At 48.9% G+C, this 18,556-nt stretch overlaps 1 protein-coding gene across 1 annotated transcript in view; it reads right to left on the reverse strand.

The window, feature by feature from the left end:
• Positions 1–18,556, reverse strand: part of CSMD2 (CUB and Sushi multiple domains 2) — a gene marked incomplete at both ends in the record, with an annotated part of 311,031 nt that overhangs the window by 163,134 nt on the left and 129,341 nt on the right. Inside the window, 2 exons of the mRNA XM_082494202.1 lie at positions 1,280–1,357; positions 8,129–8,241. Coding sequence (XP_082350328.1) covers positions 1,280–1,357; positions 8,129–8,241 — 191 coding nt within the window. The remainder of the gene's footprint in view (positions 1–1,279; positions 1,358–8,128; positions 8,242–18,556) is intronic.

Here is an 18,556-nt window from a genome sequence, read left to right on the forward strand (position 1 = left end):
CGCCTGCAGGACCCGCGCAACCCGAGCCAGCCGGGTTTTCCCGCAAAATTCCACTCTCGGCTCAGTGAACCCAAACGTGTATTACAATTAAATTCTTCTTGGCGGGAATGTGTCATAGGACCAGGAACATCTCGCATATAGCGACTTCTAATTGAATTAATTCTCTCTAAACGCGCCCCACCATTTTCTGCTCTGGAGACTTTGGGCGATGTACACCCTGCTACTTAGCCACCTCGTCGGGCCCTGCTCCTGGAAAACTGGAGGCTCCAAAGCACTCTCAGGTGGGCCTAGAACTGAGCCGCTTGCGTTTCAGACAGACAGCGAGCCACGTTTTAAATTCAGTTCATCCGTTTTTCTTAAGTGAACTTTGCGTTCCAAATTCAGGCGAGTGCAGTGTCCAAACGGTACCTCTTCGATGGGTGTAACGGACTGTTCCACAAAACGAGCCATTATATCCTCTCCTCTAAAAACTACTTTAACAAATGCTACGTTCTGCTCTCCTCCCTGAATTTATACAAAATACAAACTCGAGTTAATTCGGATCCCGCCAGTTTAATCCCCTAAAGAGCCCGGTCCTCTGCCCAGAGTCATACGCATAAAGAAACGAAGAGTCTCTCCTGACTTGAGAAGAGCCCAACGTAGAGATGAATGGACCCAATCGAGTCGCTTATTGCCAGAGGAAAACACGCCAGTGACAAAGTGCCATTCTGAGCACGCCTCTAACGTACCCACCGCCAGATACACTCAAAGTGAGTAACTAATAGGGAGACCATAAAAATCAGTATTATAAACCCTCGCACAGCAGTGATATGATTTTTCTGCGGGGACAATTAAATAAAACACAAAGAGAGAGAGAGAGAGAGAGACTGCTATTGCCTCTGTAGATTTTCTAATAGGTCTTTTTTGGTGTGGTTCCTTATCTCTACGCCTAATTTTACAACAGTAACGTTAATTCAGTTTTCAAAATTGATGACATTTTGACAATTTCCCCACTAAAAGCCGACAGGAGCAACGAGCCCCAGCCTGTCGCTGAGCAGGACGCATACAGTATATATTAAATGCGCACACACCGATCCCCTCCGTTCCCGCTGTAACGCGTTAGTATATGCTTGTGAATAGAGCACTGGAAGGAAGTGATGCAGTAATGCAGAGGGAAGAGAGGGAAAAAGCATTAAAACTTTTAAGAAGGACAAAGTTTTAGAGATTACTGGAAAGTCAAATGAAATGTTCACGGAGGTCGTTATAGAAGGAGAGCATAAGGAGCAGCCAAAAAACTTACACACTGATGTCTTCTGGTTGTTGTCCTTGCTGGGCATCAGCTTCACCCCTCTGGACTTCAGCTCGATTTGCTTTTTGACTACAGAGAGATTTAAAACAAAGCAAAGGAGAGGGAAAGGTTTAGCTGAGCATTAGGGTTGATTAAAAAGAAAACGAAGCGAGAGCTGTACACCACCCCCACGGCAGGACACCCTGCGTCCTTCCCTCCCGCCTCTGACAACTTATCCTGACCCGTCGGGGGCCCCTTTTCGTTCACCCTCTCGGGTCTGGATGAGTGCCGCTGGGATCCGAGCCAGGCTGACCCAAGCGGAACATACACAGGGGGCGCACAACCCCCATCCCCCTGCAACCACGCCATTCTGCTTAACGTACTAAAAACGGGAAAGAGACAAAAGGGAAGCCCTGAGAAACTTCAGGGATCCCGAGGGTAAAATGCTGAGTTAGTTTCGCCCCGTGTTACTGATGCAGTTATTCCATGAATACATTATACAACAAAGCCATTCTCTGCGTCTGTGGGAATACAGCACTCAAACGAACACCCCACAACCCAGAAACTGTACACGACCTGCATATAGCAGACTCAAAAAGGCAGCAAAAGAGCAGAAAAACGGGGACACTAAAACTATTGGCAAAGAGAATTATAAATTTACAGACTCACAGGCACATCAGTTAAAATCCACCCGGCGACTACCAGAGCTCCTGTTGTGACCATTCACATCCGCGCTCTGACCCTCACCCAAAACACGAGAAAACGTTCGAGGGCAGCAACAAGGTTCCAACCCACCCATCCATCCCTCGCCAAGAGAGCCCCATCCTTCTCCGCAACAAGAAAATTCCCCCTGTAACTCAGCAGCTATTTGGTTTTCTTATCCGGACTTGGCCGTTCCTGAGGCTCTCTCTGCACAAGAGGGTTTTGCAGAGGACCAACAGCGGCAAAGCCGTGTGGGTACCGGCAGAGAGAGACAACGGCCGCCTGCAGCACACGCGCGGGTATTTTTGACTAACGCACCGCAGGATTTTTACTGGCATATGTTAAGTTAATGTGGTTAAAGAATAACTTCACATCAGGAAGCATGATGTCCAAATCGCTTTATAGGATCCTTCTGCTGATGAGCCAGTCCTCATCTACGGAGAAAAACAGTCTATCTTCCACTTCAAACTGTTCTGTTCTTGTTCTTTATCTTGTCATACTTTCATCCCTAAATTAGCACATTTCTAAGACAAAGTTGTCAAGAAAAATTACCGATATAACTAACAAGGAGGTTTTTTTTTTTTTTTAATCGTGCTTTTCTGGCTTAAAAAAAAAATCTGTTTATAACATCTGTTTGCAGGAGCTTCAGACAGGGGGATGTCAGGCATTATTCCTTGAAGCTTACCTACGGTAGTGCTTTTGCGAGCTAGACGCTAGCTTCGAGCTTCTTGTGCATCATTTGGTTACAGCTTTTTGCTTTCTTTTTAAAGAAAGCAATTGCAACTTCAAGCTGAGGTCCACGTTAGCTTAAAAAGTATTCACGAAGAAAAGCTTATATTGTTCATGTCTTTCTTATTCGTATTAGTATCTTTAATCTGTTGGAGGGGTTTTGCCTTTTCTTTTTTTTTTTTAAGAGAAGAAAAATAATTATGCCACTTTCAAAGCAAATGTAATACAAACCTATTTCTTTTTCACTGTAATCCACCTGCAAATGCAGCGGGAGAAAAGCAGCAGGTCTCAGAATGCCCCGAAGAGCCACACATTCCTCCAGGCCCGAGGATGATAATTCGGGGATGTTTGTCGTCTGACCTCAAGGTCTTTAACAACCGCACGGTGTTAAGGGACCAAAGAGAGGACACGGGGCTACGGAAGGTAGAATTTCCGGGCAGGTCTGGAACCTACTTCTGCCCCAGGTAGAACAGTGACAGCTTTAGGACGCAGGTGAGAAAGGAAAGGCTGTGCCACGTGCCCGGGGGGTGCCCCACGTGCCCTATTGCCTGCGCAGCCCCCGCCGCTCTGCCCCCCCCCGCGCAGCAGAACACCACACAGGGAGAGGGACGACTCTATGGGGTCCCTCTTAGAGATGCTCCACGGCCTCTGCCCCGTACCACCGAGGGGTCACGGCCACCACCACGCTCTGCGCAAAGCCCCCGGCACCCTTTTGCTCAGCGCAGCAGGAGCAGCATCAGCCCCGCGCCCACCGAAGAGCTGTTCCCGTGGGGGAGGCGAGTTCCCCGCTGCCCGGGGAGGCCGCCCGGTCCCCTCCCGCCCGGAGGGCTCCGTCCCCACGGACGGCACGGCAGCGGCGCTGGCCGGGCTCCGGCCGAGGCTGCAGTGCGGCAATCGCACCGTCAGCGGGGCGAAGCGCCGCGCAGTGCTGTTCTGCTGACCCTCCATAACGGCGCGGCTAATGAGACTCTGGCGCTTTCCAAGCAAGCACAGGGATAACCTCATAGTCGCAGCCAATATTCCCTCCCGGGCAATAAAACATAGTCCAGCCCGACTCTCTCAGGGTAAATTTGAGCTATTGCAGGAGGCACAATGGCTCATGGCTTTGCAGTCTCTAATTCATCGCGCTGTAAAGTGCTCTGGGGCACCACCAGTAAGAGAGCAGCTTTAGAAAAATAATTTCCATTTTTATATTCTCCGCAGCTTGCCTTGCAAGTTACTTTACCCAATTACCAGCGAGTGTTTCTCCTAGCCACACACAGAACAGCACAGGTCTGTCGATTTCTGCGTGACAAAGTGCGCCTGTAGCCATGAAGGACCAGCAAAGCGTTCCCCGTCACCGGCGCGGCCGCGCACGCTCAGCATCCACGTGGATGCCGTAGAGGGGATGGCGCATCCCCGGGAGGCTCAACCGCTGAACGGCAGCAACTCGCAGCCGTTTCTCAGCGCTGCTGAACGCCCCAACGTCCAGCCAAAGGCAATCGGGACAGAGAGTTTTGCGAATTTTTAAAAGGACGCAGTTAATAACAAAGGTTCCCCCATGTTCATTCCCGCCTTCCAGAACCCACCTAACGCACAGAGCCCCACCATAAACGTGGGACTAACAGAAAGCCTGGCTGCAAAACCCCCATCCGCCATGAGAACAAGCAGCAGAAACCAGACATTCATTACGAAGCACCAGTCCTGAAATACAGAGACTAAACTGCATTACCTATGAAGTATATACTCCCCTAATTGCGTCGTGTCTCTTTCAAAAATAATTGATAAAGAGAGATCACTACATACTCTCCGCTTAATCCTTCATTTCTGTTTGTGACATGGAGACACAGTGATGAAAGTCAAACTTTACAAATCACTCAATTTAGATTAGAGCACGTCAGAATATCATATCACTTGCTTTTTATAAAAATAAATAAATAAGACCAACTCTCCTACTCTATGCCCTCAAAAATCCAGTATATAAAAAATCCATTTTGTTTATAAATTTGAATGTGGAACAGTACTACAAAGGACTGTGTCAGGATAATTGGATGAACAGAAAATTCCTCTGTTTTCCGGAAGGTTTTGCTGCTCTCACATATCGGATAGATCTAATGGAATACTCGGTGTCCTGTCAAATTTGAAAGATGACATTACAAAGCTTTTCCAGCAAGCAGGCAGGCCGGGGTGTTTCTTCTAAACCGTTTCATGTTGCTCTAAACGAGAATTTAAGTAGACATTTATTTATTTTTAATTTGGAAAACAGCATTTCAGCAAAACTCTATTCCATGAAGCCCCGCTGCCCTTGCTGGGGGACTGCTATTACGGACAGACTCGCCGGAATCTCTCTTCCTCCCGCGGGGTGTTTTAGCATCACCTGCGGTACCCCGGCAGGCTGCTTGCAGGGATTCTTACTCGGAGTTGGAGGTGAAAAGAAACCGCTTCCCTCAAACCCAACCCTTCTGAAACTCCTGTATGGTTGCCCAGCCAGACGAGGCCCTCGCCCCACTCGTGCCCTCCCCCAGCGAGCCTTAGCTCCGGCTCTTCGGGAACCGGAGCCGGACAAGCGCTGGTTGCCCCGTCCCCGTCGCGGGACTGCCCGGGCGGCTCGGCACGCTGCACGGCGCACGCTGCCGACCCCTCTGCAGCCCGAAGGTGAGATCCAAGACGCACATTGGCACATCAGTCGAAAATTAAACATAAGTACTTCTAGATAGGCACGTATCCTTAAAAGCCATCTACGGGGCGCAGGACGTGCAGTAGAGTTCCTCAGCCCATTACTGAAGGCGCCGGGTCTGCGGTACCCGCGCTGTGCCACGGGCCGAAATTCGCCCGTGTTTCTCTCTCTGCCTGAGGGTGGAGGACAGAAGGGGAAGGGAATGGGGCGGAAAGATCAGTAAAAGATGCAATTATGTGTTGGTAACAATCGGCTAAAAAGCAGTTTGGGATCCAACTTATGTAACAGAATAGGTAGAGAGAAGGACTACAGCGGCCAGAGCATTATTTAAACCTGTTCAGCATCATGTCAAGTTCAGCAACTTTTCCATCATCTCGCCCCGATGCTGACGGAGGCGATGACGGGGGATACGCGGCTTCTGGCCCCCGCGCTGCCACCTGTCCTATGACACTTCCAGCTTATTCTCTTACCGCCTGAAGGTACACGGCACCTTTTGGGGAAATAAGGCAGAAGGAGCAGGAGGAAGATAAAAAGACCGATGCGCCAATTCCTCTACAGTCCCTTTTATTTGCGGGGGGGGGGGGGGGGAGTATTTGCAAGAATGTGAGATTCACCTTACGCAAAAGGGAAAAGGAAAGGGAAAAAATATTTTAACTCCCTGGAAGGGAACGAATTTACCATATTCAACATAAAGAAAACCTGCATATGGGCTGATCATATCTAACCTTGCTTTTACATTCACAAGGATTTTTTTCAAACTGGGGCACAGATAGGAAGAGCTGAAATGGAACACACAAAGAAGATGTTCTGCTAAGGCTAAGTATCACTGTTAAACAAGATGTAAGAGAAATTACTTTCTTATAGATTATCAGCAAAGCCGGACAGTGTCTCAGAGAACACAGAACGACAATAAATGATGTATGTACACGTCTTCAGGAAACAGACGACAAGTCAGAGTCAGCCTAACCCTCTCTTGGACAACCCCGGGGTCCGCTTCCATCTCTACTGCTGAAACACACATTTCAGTTGCTCTACTTTATAGGGCATTACACAGCCTATTTTGTATGTATTTACTTATTTATCCACATTAAAATATTTATGTTCAAACAAGGTTATGTTCCTCTGAAAAGGGTTGCACTGAGCTTTTTGACATTGGATTGGCATCTACAGTGTTCTACAGACACGGATTCCATTGACCGCAAACATCCCTGGATTTTTTTTTCTTTGTTTCTTGTTTTGTTTTTCTTTCGGTATTGAAATCTTTCCTAACAGATGGACAGAACCTGACAAACTCCACAAAAGACAGCAAGTGCGTGAGGAACGAGTGTCAGGTTCCCTTTGCCGGCTAGGTGGAGGTCCTGCTTCAATGCCATCTCAAGAGCACAGATTTAAGTTCATCTTTTAAACACTCAATACACTAAAGCAGAGTTCATTATATCTAACAAAACAGTTTCTAGGGAGTGTGCTAGATTAGAACCCCCTGACATTTATCTAATCAGAGGAAATTATAACATTAATCTTTACTTTTCTATTTAAGAAAAAAGGATGATTCAGACAGGTGTTTTAATAGAAAGCAGCAATCATGAACGCAAAGGAAAATGTCATATCAAAAGCCATCGGCTGCATGCAGTCGATTGTGCCATACAGAAAAACCAAAAGGTTTTTTTCTTACAGTTTAAAGTAATTTGTATGTTAAAGGAAAGCAACGAAAGTTAAATAACAATGGTGATTCAGAAAGCAAAGCCCATGTTGAGGCCATGACAACATTGCTGAGGCTCAATAAACAGAGAACGAACAAAGAGGGCAAGCTGCAGATTCGTCAAAGGAAACTCCTCTCGCTTTCATTTTGTTCCTGTTGGTCTAAGGCTACGGCACTTTTTCTCAAAATCCTCTTCCTTCCTTTTGAGGAAAGCTCAACTGCACGGACACCAACCTCTGGTGGGTGGAGGAGGAACCGGATGGCGTTCCTGCTCCTTCCCTGCTTCGTGCTCCCCCTCCCTGCCCCCCTCCCTTCGTGCTCCCCCTCCCTGCCCCCCTCCCTTCGTGCTCCCCCTCCCTGCCCCTGCCCCCAGCGCCGGCCGCCTGAAGCCACGCTACTTGAAGGTCCCTTCCAACCTAGACAATTCTACGATCCTACACCACTGCACCCAAAGTCCTGCCAAGTCCTCAGAGAGAACGGTGCTAACGGCTCTAAGGGATCCGCTCAAACCCACCTGGTTTGGGGACCATTTGGCCCCCAAGAGGACGCGCTGATGGGCAGGGAGCCACGGCTGCCTGCAAACCTCAGAGCACACCACCATCTTTGCTCCGCTTGACTCCTGTGCCAAAGCATTTCCTCTCCCTCAACAGCATCCCAAGGTCCCAACCCTGGAACCCATCCTCTAGGGACGGGCAGGAAACACAGGACAGTGTACACCTCATCAGGAACGGCCTCAGTGTCTCTGTGGCACTGCCCTTCGCCTGGTGGTGCCCTCAGACACGTCTGTCTCGCCACATCCCACACAGCGCGTTCTGCAAAGCTGCAGGTAAAGGAACGTCTGCTTCTACTGCCACGGCACACCGTGCACGGGGACCTTCCCGTAGCTCACAAGCGTCCGTACGCCCAACTACTGCCAACAGCCGCTCTCCACACGACGATGCCTGACACCCAGCCGGAAAATTACCATTAACAGGATACAGAAGGGTCGTGCAGGAAGTTAATTGTATATCCCTAGAAAAAAGAGGTCTGGCTAAACACGCGGCGTGGACAGTGAGACCGGGCAGTAAGCGTTTACCTTGATACTGGGCGCTGAAGCCCTTCTGCCTGTGGTTGCCATCCGACGTGAAGTGAAGCCGCAGCCAGTTTTTACTGCTGATAACCGGGGCAGGCAAATTCATTCCAGTAAACCTGCAAGAAACCAACCAATAACAGCCACATGTTATTATGACTGTGAATTACACCCCAAATACCCGTTCTGCCAGGCAATCCTCCTCCTACCACGAACCTACGTTGAAAGCAAGCGCCCCGCACACCCCACGGGGGTCCCTAGGCAGGCGTTCCTTCGCTTGTCTTCCCCCACCTGATGGTTACCCATCTGCCATTCCAGGGGTTTCCATTCCTTCCTTCCAAAGCAAAGGACACGCGGGGCTGAGGTGGGTACTGAGAGCGTCTGTGGAACCAAAGGGAAGTGGTCCAGCTGGAGAGCCTACAGGCTCCAGTCTTCTCCTGCACCCCGGGGAGGGAGGGGAAGGTACGGGACGGCTCTGAACCAGAGGAGCTCTCCGTGTCCCCCCCGAGTAACAGATCCCCCCAGCTCTGTCACCTTCTGTTTCTTACTGCTATCACACAGCAATGACTTGAACTCATCCCAGGGGACATGCTACACCAAAGGTACGCAAGATGAGCTTGACTCTCGAGCTTACTCAGTTCCTGTCTACAGATTTGGTTAACCCTGCTTAAAAAAAAAAAAAAAAAAAAAAAGGTGTTTATTTTAACTGAGGAAGAGAAAGGATTGCAAGAATGATTTTCTCTTACTGGAAATAGCCAGCAAGGAGCAATGATTTATGATCCATCCCAACCTGGAGAAGATTACAGCCATCAAACATGAGGTGGAAAGCTCCACAGCCCATTAGTAGTCCTTCAGCAACTGTTCTCTTCATACCTCTTTATACCTTTTTTTTTTTTTTTTTAAAGTATTATGCTGTTTGCTTTATTAAAGTCCAGATCATCATTTTTGGCTGAATTGTCACGTGCCAAGTCTTAGTCTGGAACAGTGTTTACCTAAGTCACAGCACCCTTGAATTGAGGTACATAACGGTAACATTAACCATGGTAAGGAGAACACCACTGCCATGACAGAAGCTATTACAGAAGCCTATTACTGTTGATGAAAGCCCATTTAATTTTTTAATCATAGACCGTCACTTATTTAAAAATTATTTGCATTCCAATACCTGTGTTTTTTTAGATGAAGGTAGAAGAATCCTGGAAATCTATTCCGTTCAAAAGGACACTTCAGATTTTATTACTACCCATTTTCCACAGCAGAACCGATAGCCCAGAAAATATTTCAAAAGTCCTTCACTCAACTAACGCCTCCAAAGGCGACCGTACCTTTCCTAAGGCAAACAGCAGGGAGCCAGGACGATACTTGGCAGCGTATTTATTAACGGTAGACGAACTACAATGTAATCCTGCTCTACTTGTTAATGACATAGCGGGGATGATTATGCTGCATAACCAATGCATCTCTGCCACCTACAGTACGGACCTTAAGCCGTGTATTATCTTGTGGCTGAACTCTGCATAATTACGGAGCATGACCGAAAACATCCTTTATAAAGTTGTTTAAGATTGTTCTTGATCATTTCTCTATTGATTATTTTCATCTCAATTTTGCAGACCCTTTTGAAATACAAGGTGTTATAAAAAAGTATTTTACGTGGCGCTCTGCCATCCTTGGATAACTCAAAGACAGCTGAACCAATTTAATTTGAAACTTTTTCAAATAACTAAGTTCAGACAAACACGTTTTGGGCTGAGATCAAACATGGGATGCCTAAAACCAATTCTGAGAAAGTTACTATGGCTGGTTGTTATGACAACATGGTTAAACTTAATACTCTTACCCCCAAAGGCTATTTTATTATTCATTCTGAATCGATAGTCAAGCTTCTCATAAATAATCTTTAGGTATGCAGAGCCAAATTTTACTTTCATAACTGTGGAGAGCCAAGTAATTCAATTGCCTGATATAAGAACTAGAGAACAATAAAATTAACCAGCCTGAATGAGGCAGAACTTCACTCTTCTGTCCCCCCATCCCTTTTTTTTGTTCTGTTTTTTAATACACATATCCTTTTGAGAAGTGGATTCGGTAGCCGGCAGTGTAGTCATCTATTTACACGTGCACTTTGGTTTAGGTAGGTGAATAGCCCGCTCTTAACTTCCACGGATCCCGCATACACGATGTGCTAGAATTCTACCAGCTGAGTGAATTAAGACTTTGAAAATCAATTAGAAAAATTAATGGATTGCACTTCTTGCTACCTTTGCAATAGCATAAATAATTACTGAAGGCAAAAGCAAGAGTAGAGAAAAATAATCAATCATAACCACAGGGCTTGGAACCCACTTTGCACCGCTATAAAGAAACACAGAAGATTTAGGGTGAAGGAAAATGGTTCCCTGAATTTCCTGCATGGAAATTTTCAACAGCACCATATGTCATTTGCTTAAGACATCGACAGCTTTTTGAAAGGACTAAATCAGCCAAGAAATCGCTATCGGGTCCTCATTTCCATATACACCACTGCTCAAACTCTCAGCACACAAAAAGACTGTATCCTCCGGGGCTCCGGTCTAACAGACTCCCTTTTCCCCCTTTTATCTTCCCATCCCTTTCATTTCTGAAGTGAAGCAGCTCCTCGTTAATGGCCGGTTGGGGTGTTTGGAGCTATTTTAGATCCCGGGTCCTGCTGGTCATCGCCATCCGACCCAGGCTGTGCTGTGAAGCACCAGCTGAGACGCACCGTCAGGAGGGCGGAGAGGAAGAAAAGCCGCTTTCCTTTTCCGCCGCAGCGCAGCATCTCCGCCGAGTGCCGGCGACGCCACCCAAAGCCCCGCAACAACATGGAAACACACCACCCGGCACATGGAGGTGTGGGTTTGGGTTTGTTTCCGGTTCAAGGGGGCCTCCTTAATAGCATTAGTTCACGAAAATAAAGGCCTTACTTTTTGATCAGCTTAAGTGCGGCAGAGACCCCACGTACACCCCACGTACACCAAAGAGGGAAATCTCTCTGTGACGCAAAAGGAATATTAACTCGGTGACCGCCCGTGTTCCTCCCAGCCCCTCGGCCGTTGTAGACCTCCACGCGTGGAGCATCCGATGGAGGAAGGAGCATCAGGGCGGGAGGCGGGAAGGCGGCAGAGGCGCCTGCTCTAACGCCAAAGCCGCACCTCCTCCCGCCTCACAGGCTCCGGCCAGCAGGCAGGACACCTCGCGCAACCCCAAAATGAGCATCCTGGTCTTCCAACTCCTCTTCCCCAGCTGTCACCACCCAGTCTGCAGGTGGACGAGCGCAGGATGAAGGGCTCGTTCCCACTGAAATGGATAAGAAATAACATGGCTAGAGCTACGCATTTAACGGAAAACGTCATGCCCACCTGCAGTTAACTACTAGCTTTTCACCATAAGGCTCCCACAGGTTTAAAATAATCGTTAGGAAGCATTAATGGTTAATTGATAATGGAATATTTAATTACAGATAAACACAGTTGGACCGAAGCAGCTGCATGGTCTCTGAATGCAAATGCCGTGGCGGCTGCTGCGGAATCGCAAATGAAATGGGAAGGATGCGCAGCAGGCGAGAGTCATCAGCAGTGACGGAAAGCAGAGAAGCCCCCCACGTCTCCTGCAGGAGCTCCCGCCGAGTTGTCTGCGCACGGGGATAAGGCCGGGCAGCCCCAATTAGCACCGCTACACCTGCGGGCAGACCGACAGCGGCCTCAGACAAAGCGGGAGAGGATAAAGGCTGCGACAAGCGCCGGGAGGGGACGCTGACTGCGCCGTGACACATCGTACACGACGTCTGCACCGCCAACTTCTCAAGGTCACATTATTTTCCTTTATAAACCCACCGCCGCTTTGCCGTCTTCAAGAAAAAGGAGGAGCTCCATTACAGACGCTTAGGAATACCCAGAGCTAATTAGAAGAAGCTGGGACTCCCTTCCGCGTTCCCCAGCATACTTCTGTACTACATTACGCGCTCTGAATTTTCAACACCTACCGTTAGCCCAATAAATGATCCCATTTCTAATAGTCCAGTGAGCCATGTAAATAAAAGCCCTTCCATTTTGGACCTCTGCCACCGTGTTTTTCAATATTCCAGACTTTTCTTTTTTTTTTTTTCTTTTTTAAAGTCTATTAGCAATTTGCAAAACTTTTCAAGCCTCTGTATGTCCATTTCCCCCCTCCTCCCCTTTCTTACCACCATCACCAGGAGATATGAATCACTTGGTTAAATATTCAGCTTCCTGACTACGGCGACGTGTTAGCTGAAATCTAAGGCTTTGGAATGACTAAGTAGCACTGTAAGAACTGTTTTTAAAGTAAAATCAATAATCGTTACTCACTGATGGGAATTCGGTACCCATTTTATATTAAGATTCTTTTTAATCCTGGAGTCACTTGGAGAAAGAGATGAACTGAGCTCCCACCCCAAAATTTCGTTTCCCCGGCTCTGCCTTTTTGAGCCCGGAGGCGACCAGGGAGAACGCTGTGGCCACGAAGGGGGGAGGGGGGCGAGAAATGGGGGATGGGGACTCAGAGCTGCGAGAACAGCCGCTCTGAGCACCGCTTCACCCGTGGCTTCAAGCCGAGCCCCACAAGGACCATGTTTTTGGACACTTAACTGGTGCTGTACCCACAAGACATCCTCGAAAGTGAAAGTTACCATTTGAATTGCATTGAAAGCTTTGCATGAGAAAGAACCTGTTAGAGGATACCAAATGGTTCAGGCCCTGTAAGATATCGAATAAATCTGACCAAGTTTCAAGTGCCTTCAACACCGATGTCAACCAGCCAACACTCAGAAAACACAGGAACTCTTGTAACTGCTTGAAGAGCATTTAACAGCCTCAGAAAAACTCAGTGACAGTAAGGATTTAAAAACGTTTCTTCTTCTTGATGTCTAAACCTGACTTACCTTCTCCTGCAATTTAAGCTCATCCTATGCACAGTGCACAGGAACAGATTTTAGCTGTTTTACATCGCGGTCCTTTGCGGTACAGAGACATCAAACCTCCGTTTCCAGCAGCGGCGCGGCAGCTCTGGGGACAGGGGGCTCCCGCTCCCCTCCGCCGGGCGAGAATGCTCCGCAACGGGCAGAGCGAGCGCCCGCCCTGCTCCCACGCCGACAGTCGGCTTCCGACGCGCACAACCAGTTTAACCTTAGCTCTTCTCTGAACGGAGAGAAAAAAATAAGCGAGGCGCTCTGGGGGCAGCTGGGTCACCCTGCGGCTGCACGAGGTCAGTGGAACAGTTTATCCACATACACTTGCGATCGGGATGCAAGTCCCAGCTGTTCGTTGTGTCAGGGAGGACTACCTTAGGAGGGGCCCAGCATACAGAGAGGACGAGAATTCATGTGACTGCAAGTTTTAAAAGAGCTGGAAAGAAATCCAAGCATGCCAGGCGCTTTTCACCACTTCCAAGCAGATTAATCCGCTGTGAAGGTTTCCTTCCGCTGTCCCAGGTCCCGGGTTTATTTGCCTTTCTGACCGTCTTAACTTCCAGGAAAAGGAACAAACCCACCCAAGAAACCCAAACCCCACAGACGCTCCGCTGGAACTCCCACCGCGCTCCCTAACCGGTCGTTTCCCCTCCCGCAGGTCGCCGCGACTCCGTTATTTCTGCGCAACCACGAAGACCTGCGGCACCCCAATCCTCACCCTGGCCCCAGCGCCCCCCCGAACGCTGTCTGCAAGTTTAGACGGGCTGTGAAAAATGCATCTCTTAAGCGACGGGTTTTATCCCAAATGCTTTCCAATATTGTTTTTAACCAGAGTATTAAGGAGGTTTTTTTTCTGAAGTGAAACTGAAGGCTCCGCGTTAAACGCAGCTCCTCCAATTCCTTTATTGCACTACACAGAAAGGTTAATGGTATCAAAACTCCTCTTTCGAGCAAAAGCAGTGAAGTGTGGTTTTCTCAACTACACTATTTTCTTTATTTCTTTTCTTGCTCTCGTACTTCACATTGGATTGAGGCATTAAATATTTATACCGTTCACTCAGCCATTCCTCCCTTGGCACAATTAGTATTACTGTACATGGATGGCACTGATTAATCTGCATTCACGCACCATTATCTATTTACAATCCCAATTCCTGCTTTAATTTGGTTCCACATGGAGAGAAAGAGAGGAAAAAAAAAAAAAATCAATAAAATGTCAGAAAGTGAGCTAGAAGCACTGGAAGAGAGGAAGGAGATATTTGCAGACAGAAGATCCAATTTTAACCACCCTGAAATTTGATTAGCATGAATTTGACCACAGCACTTCTTAAAGAACCCAAATACAATGAGCAATTCATTGTGTGGATGTTACACAAACCGACTGCAGGAGAGCGTGGAGTCGAAGGTCACAACTAAAGGCAAGAACTCCTCTTGAAATCGCATTATGCCAAGTGCGTTACTTTGAGATAATGGATTTAAGCATGAACTTGAAGGTACACGTGTGCCCTAGCACTGTCCAGAATCAGGATGCAGCTGAACATCACCTTCAGCGAGTCCAAACAGATAAAAGACAAAGGAACATCATTCGGGTTGCTTTTTTTTAAAAAAAAAAACAAAAAAAACCAACCTATTCTTGGTTTGGTTTATCTTTTGATGGAGAGCAAGCTGAGCCGCTGCGAGAGGTGGTCACCCTTCCCAGGTCACACCGACACTAGCCCAGAACAGGGAGCTGCACTCTGAGCTTTTAAGATTCAGAAAAAAATACTTTTCCGAGAGGACAATTGATAACTGGTACCTCCGAGACCTTCTTGTGACTCTGGCTCCGCAATAGCTTGTGTCAGGCACCAGCGATACGGGACTTGGGGAGGGCTGAATTCAGCCTGACAGCCTCCACGAGCGCGGACAGCCCCAAACCTCTGCATTTCAGATGCCTGGAATTAATTAACGCCTCCGACTGCTGAGGATCCCGTCCACGCACGGCTGAGACACACCTTGTGGAAGGGCAGCAGTCGGAGAAGCGCCCTTGGGAGCTGCCACCCGCGTGCGGCGTACGCTGCGCACCCTCCACGCGTCTGTGCGTATTCACACCCCCGTACACGCGGCTCACCGCGATCCCAGGGCAGCGCTGCAGCACTTCCCCTTGCACAAGGACTATCTTGAATTTCAACGCGTTGCATTTTCCCACAGCTTCACAAATTTAGAATAGCGATTTATAACAGACTTTCTTTTACAGCAACCGGTCCTGCTTAGGGCCCACGAATCCTGGATTTGCGTGGGCATGTCCACGCGCAGGCACTTGCAAGAAAGCTGCAGCATCGCCGCGCTGTTCGTGCTTTACCAAAAAGCGCCACGAGATCACCCTCCGCTCTGTGCTCCTACACCACCACGTGCCGCGGGCTCCTCCGTGCCCAGCAGCACCGTGCGAGGCAACTCCTCGCTCAACCTCGCTCTTTACACCCCCCGGCACACGCGTGTCTAACTACAAACCTGCCAATAATCACTAACATCAGCCACTCCGTGACAGACCCTGGCTGCTCCTCGAGTCGCTGACGTCCAGGAGGAGCCCATCTGCCCTGGCACCTTCCCAGAGCTCAGCTTCACCTTCTCCCGCGGTGGCCGTCTTTTAAGACTAACCCAAGAGGAGTAAAGGCAGCGCTGCGGCCCAGGGAGGTGTCTGCGCGGAGGTGGCGGTGAGGTTTCAGCAGCATTTCCGCAGCAGAATAAAGCGGTTGCAGAAAGCTCAATACCTGACAGTCGCAGTCAAGGGATTTAAAAGGAAGAGTATATACTCCTGGAATAGTCACAGAACAAGACAAGAACATACACAAACTGCTTAAACTTGGGGCTGTAGATGCTCAGTTTAACCAGAACTGGGTCCAGTCCTGTTCAATATATTCATCAATGACCTGGGTGAAGGGACAGAGTGTACCATCAGCAAGTTGCTGGTGACAGAACACTGGGAGGAGTGGCTGACACCCCACGAGGCTGTGCCGCCACCCAGCGTGACCTGGACAGGCAGAGAGTTGGGTGGAGAGGAACCTTATGAAGTTCAACAGGGGCGAGGGTAGGTCCTGCACCCGGGGGGGGATAACCCCCTGCACCAGTACAGGTTGGGGCTGACCTGCTGGAGAGCAGCTCTGTGAAAGGGACCTGGGAGTCCTGGGGGACAACAGGGTGCCCACGAGCCAGCAATGTGCCCCAGTGGCCAAGAAGGCCAATGGCACCCTGGGGGGCATCAAGCAGAGCGTGGCCAGCAGAGCGAGGGAGGTCATCCCCCCCTCTGCTCTGCCCCGGGGAGGCCACATCTGGAGCGCTGTGTCCAGTTCGGGGCTCCCCGGGTCAGGAAGGACGGGGAACTGCTGGAGAGGCTCCAGCAAAGGGCTGCGGAGGTGATGAGGGGAGTGGAGCATCTCTGTGCTGAGGAGGGGCTGAGGGCCGTGGGGCTGTTCAGTCTGGAGAAGAGAGGGCTGAGGGGGATCTCATCAACGCTTATCAATCCTTCAAGGGGGGTGCCGGGGGGATGGGAACAGTCTTCTTCCAGTGGTGCCCAGTGACAGGACAGGAGGGAACGGGCACAAACGTGACCATGGGCAGTCCCATCTCACCCCGAGGAGGGACGTCTCTCCTGTGTGGGCGGCAGAGCACTGGCACAGCTGCCCAGAGAGGGGGGGACTCTCCCCCTCTGGAGCCATTCCAGACCCGCCTGGAGGTGTCCTGTGCCACTGCTGGAGGTGCCCCTGCTCTGGCGGGGGTGGCACTGGGGGGGCTCCAGGGGACCCTTCCAGCCCCACCAGTCCGGGATGCTGTGAAAATCACTCCGGGTACAGGACTGACACCATCCCGAGCCCCGACACCCCCAGCGCTGCCGTGCAGCTCTGCACACCAGCCTTGACACAGACTCCCCTTTCCTCAGTCTTTATTACACCAAAACATTCTGACTGTTCAGAGATTAATTTTCCTTCCAGTACAACTGGGGGACATATTGCATAAGACTCTTCATATCTCTGCATATTATTATTCACTTCACCTGTATTTTTAACTTTTCATCCAAACCTCTACTCAAATTATCATGAGAGCTGTACCATTAATTCTGAACATCTTATTTCAGCATGTCTACTCTCTTAAACAAAGTATACTTAAGCACCTCTAGACCTCATTTTTGGTCACGAGAGACATCCCATCACAATGGACTTTTACAAGGAAAATGAATAATTAGATCAAGTTATCGTTCCTCATTAACTGCTGTAGGGATGGGAAAAACACACAGCCTGTTTCAGAAGCAGCTACCCAGGCCTAGAAGATGCTCAGAAAACACCAGGAGAGATCAGGTCCCACAGCACCCCACACCTTCGCAAGGGTCAGGCTGTTGGCACGTGAATCCCTCAGGGACTCCTCAGTAGGGAGCACCCTGTGGGGAAAAACCCAACAGTCTGTACACAATGAAAATTAACTTCCTGGACCAGTCGGGTTTGTGCCTCGTCATCAAATGAAGCCCCAACCAGCTCCAAGGCTTTAAAGTCCTTTCCACGCTCAGCACATTTTCAAGACCCGCAGTGGGGCTCATGGGCCATCTTCACCCCGGGGCGAGGGTTAAACAAGTCGCTTTCTGCACGAGCGGCAATACTCTCCTCCTTCTCCAAAAGGAACGGGAATTCGCTGAAGAGGACAGGTTATTTTAGAAATGGAAGCGTGGAAAAATTCTTGGCATGTTCAGACATACAAACCCTACAAACTCCAGCGAAGCCGGTGACACCAGACCAGCTCATGATTTTTGGAAACAACAGAACATGAGAGATCTGCTCAAAATCAATCAGGTCCAGGAAACGCCACCGTTAGTGACTCAGGACTGCAGGACCGAAAGTGAAAGAATAATTCTCATTTGGATTTCACCCCAGTCTGAGTTCCTGGAGGCACATTAAGGGCGAGTCTCTCTCCCGATGTGCCCAGGGCATGGCACTTCCCACCTCGAACCCGCCGCCACCACCTCGGTTTCTCTCAAGGGACCTACACCAATCTTTTAACGACAGAATTCAGCTTTAGCTCTAAGAGCAACGAATCACTCCCAAAGCCTTCCCGTTGGAGTGATACTTGCCTTTGCTCCTTCCAGAAGCTGGCACTGCAAGGGAGATCCGATTAGTTTATCACTCACAGCTTGCTTACTCTTTTTTCCTTCTTTTTTTTGCATTCCATTGAAAGATGAAAGTGTTTCCACGCAGCAGCAAAACTTCAGTCATTAACATCATGTTTAATTACTGCCTGCTCCCGGATAAATTTGCTGGCTAAAACCAAATCGATACTTTTTTTGCAGGAACCTTTACACTGAAGATCTTAATTCTTCATTTTTTAAGTGACATTTCCCCAGCTCATCTTTAAAAGAGTGTAAACGAAATCCTTGGCTGATTCGAGCTGATGTAGCTCCATCGGAGACAAAGCCAAACTCATTTACACTGCACAGGGGATCTGACAATCTAATTTGTCTGCCGTTT

The sequence above is a fragment of the Vanellus vanellus genome, assembly GCF_965231255.1.
Source record: "Vanellus vanellus genome assembly, chromosome: 22".
Lineage (NCBI taxonomy): Eukaryota > Metazoa > Chordata > Aves > Charadriiformes > Charadriidae > Vanellus > Vanellus vanellus.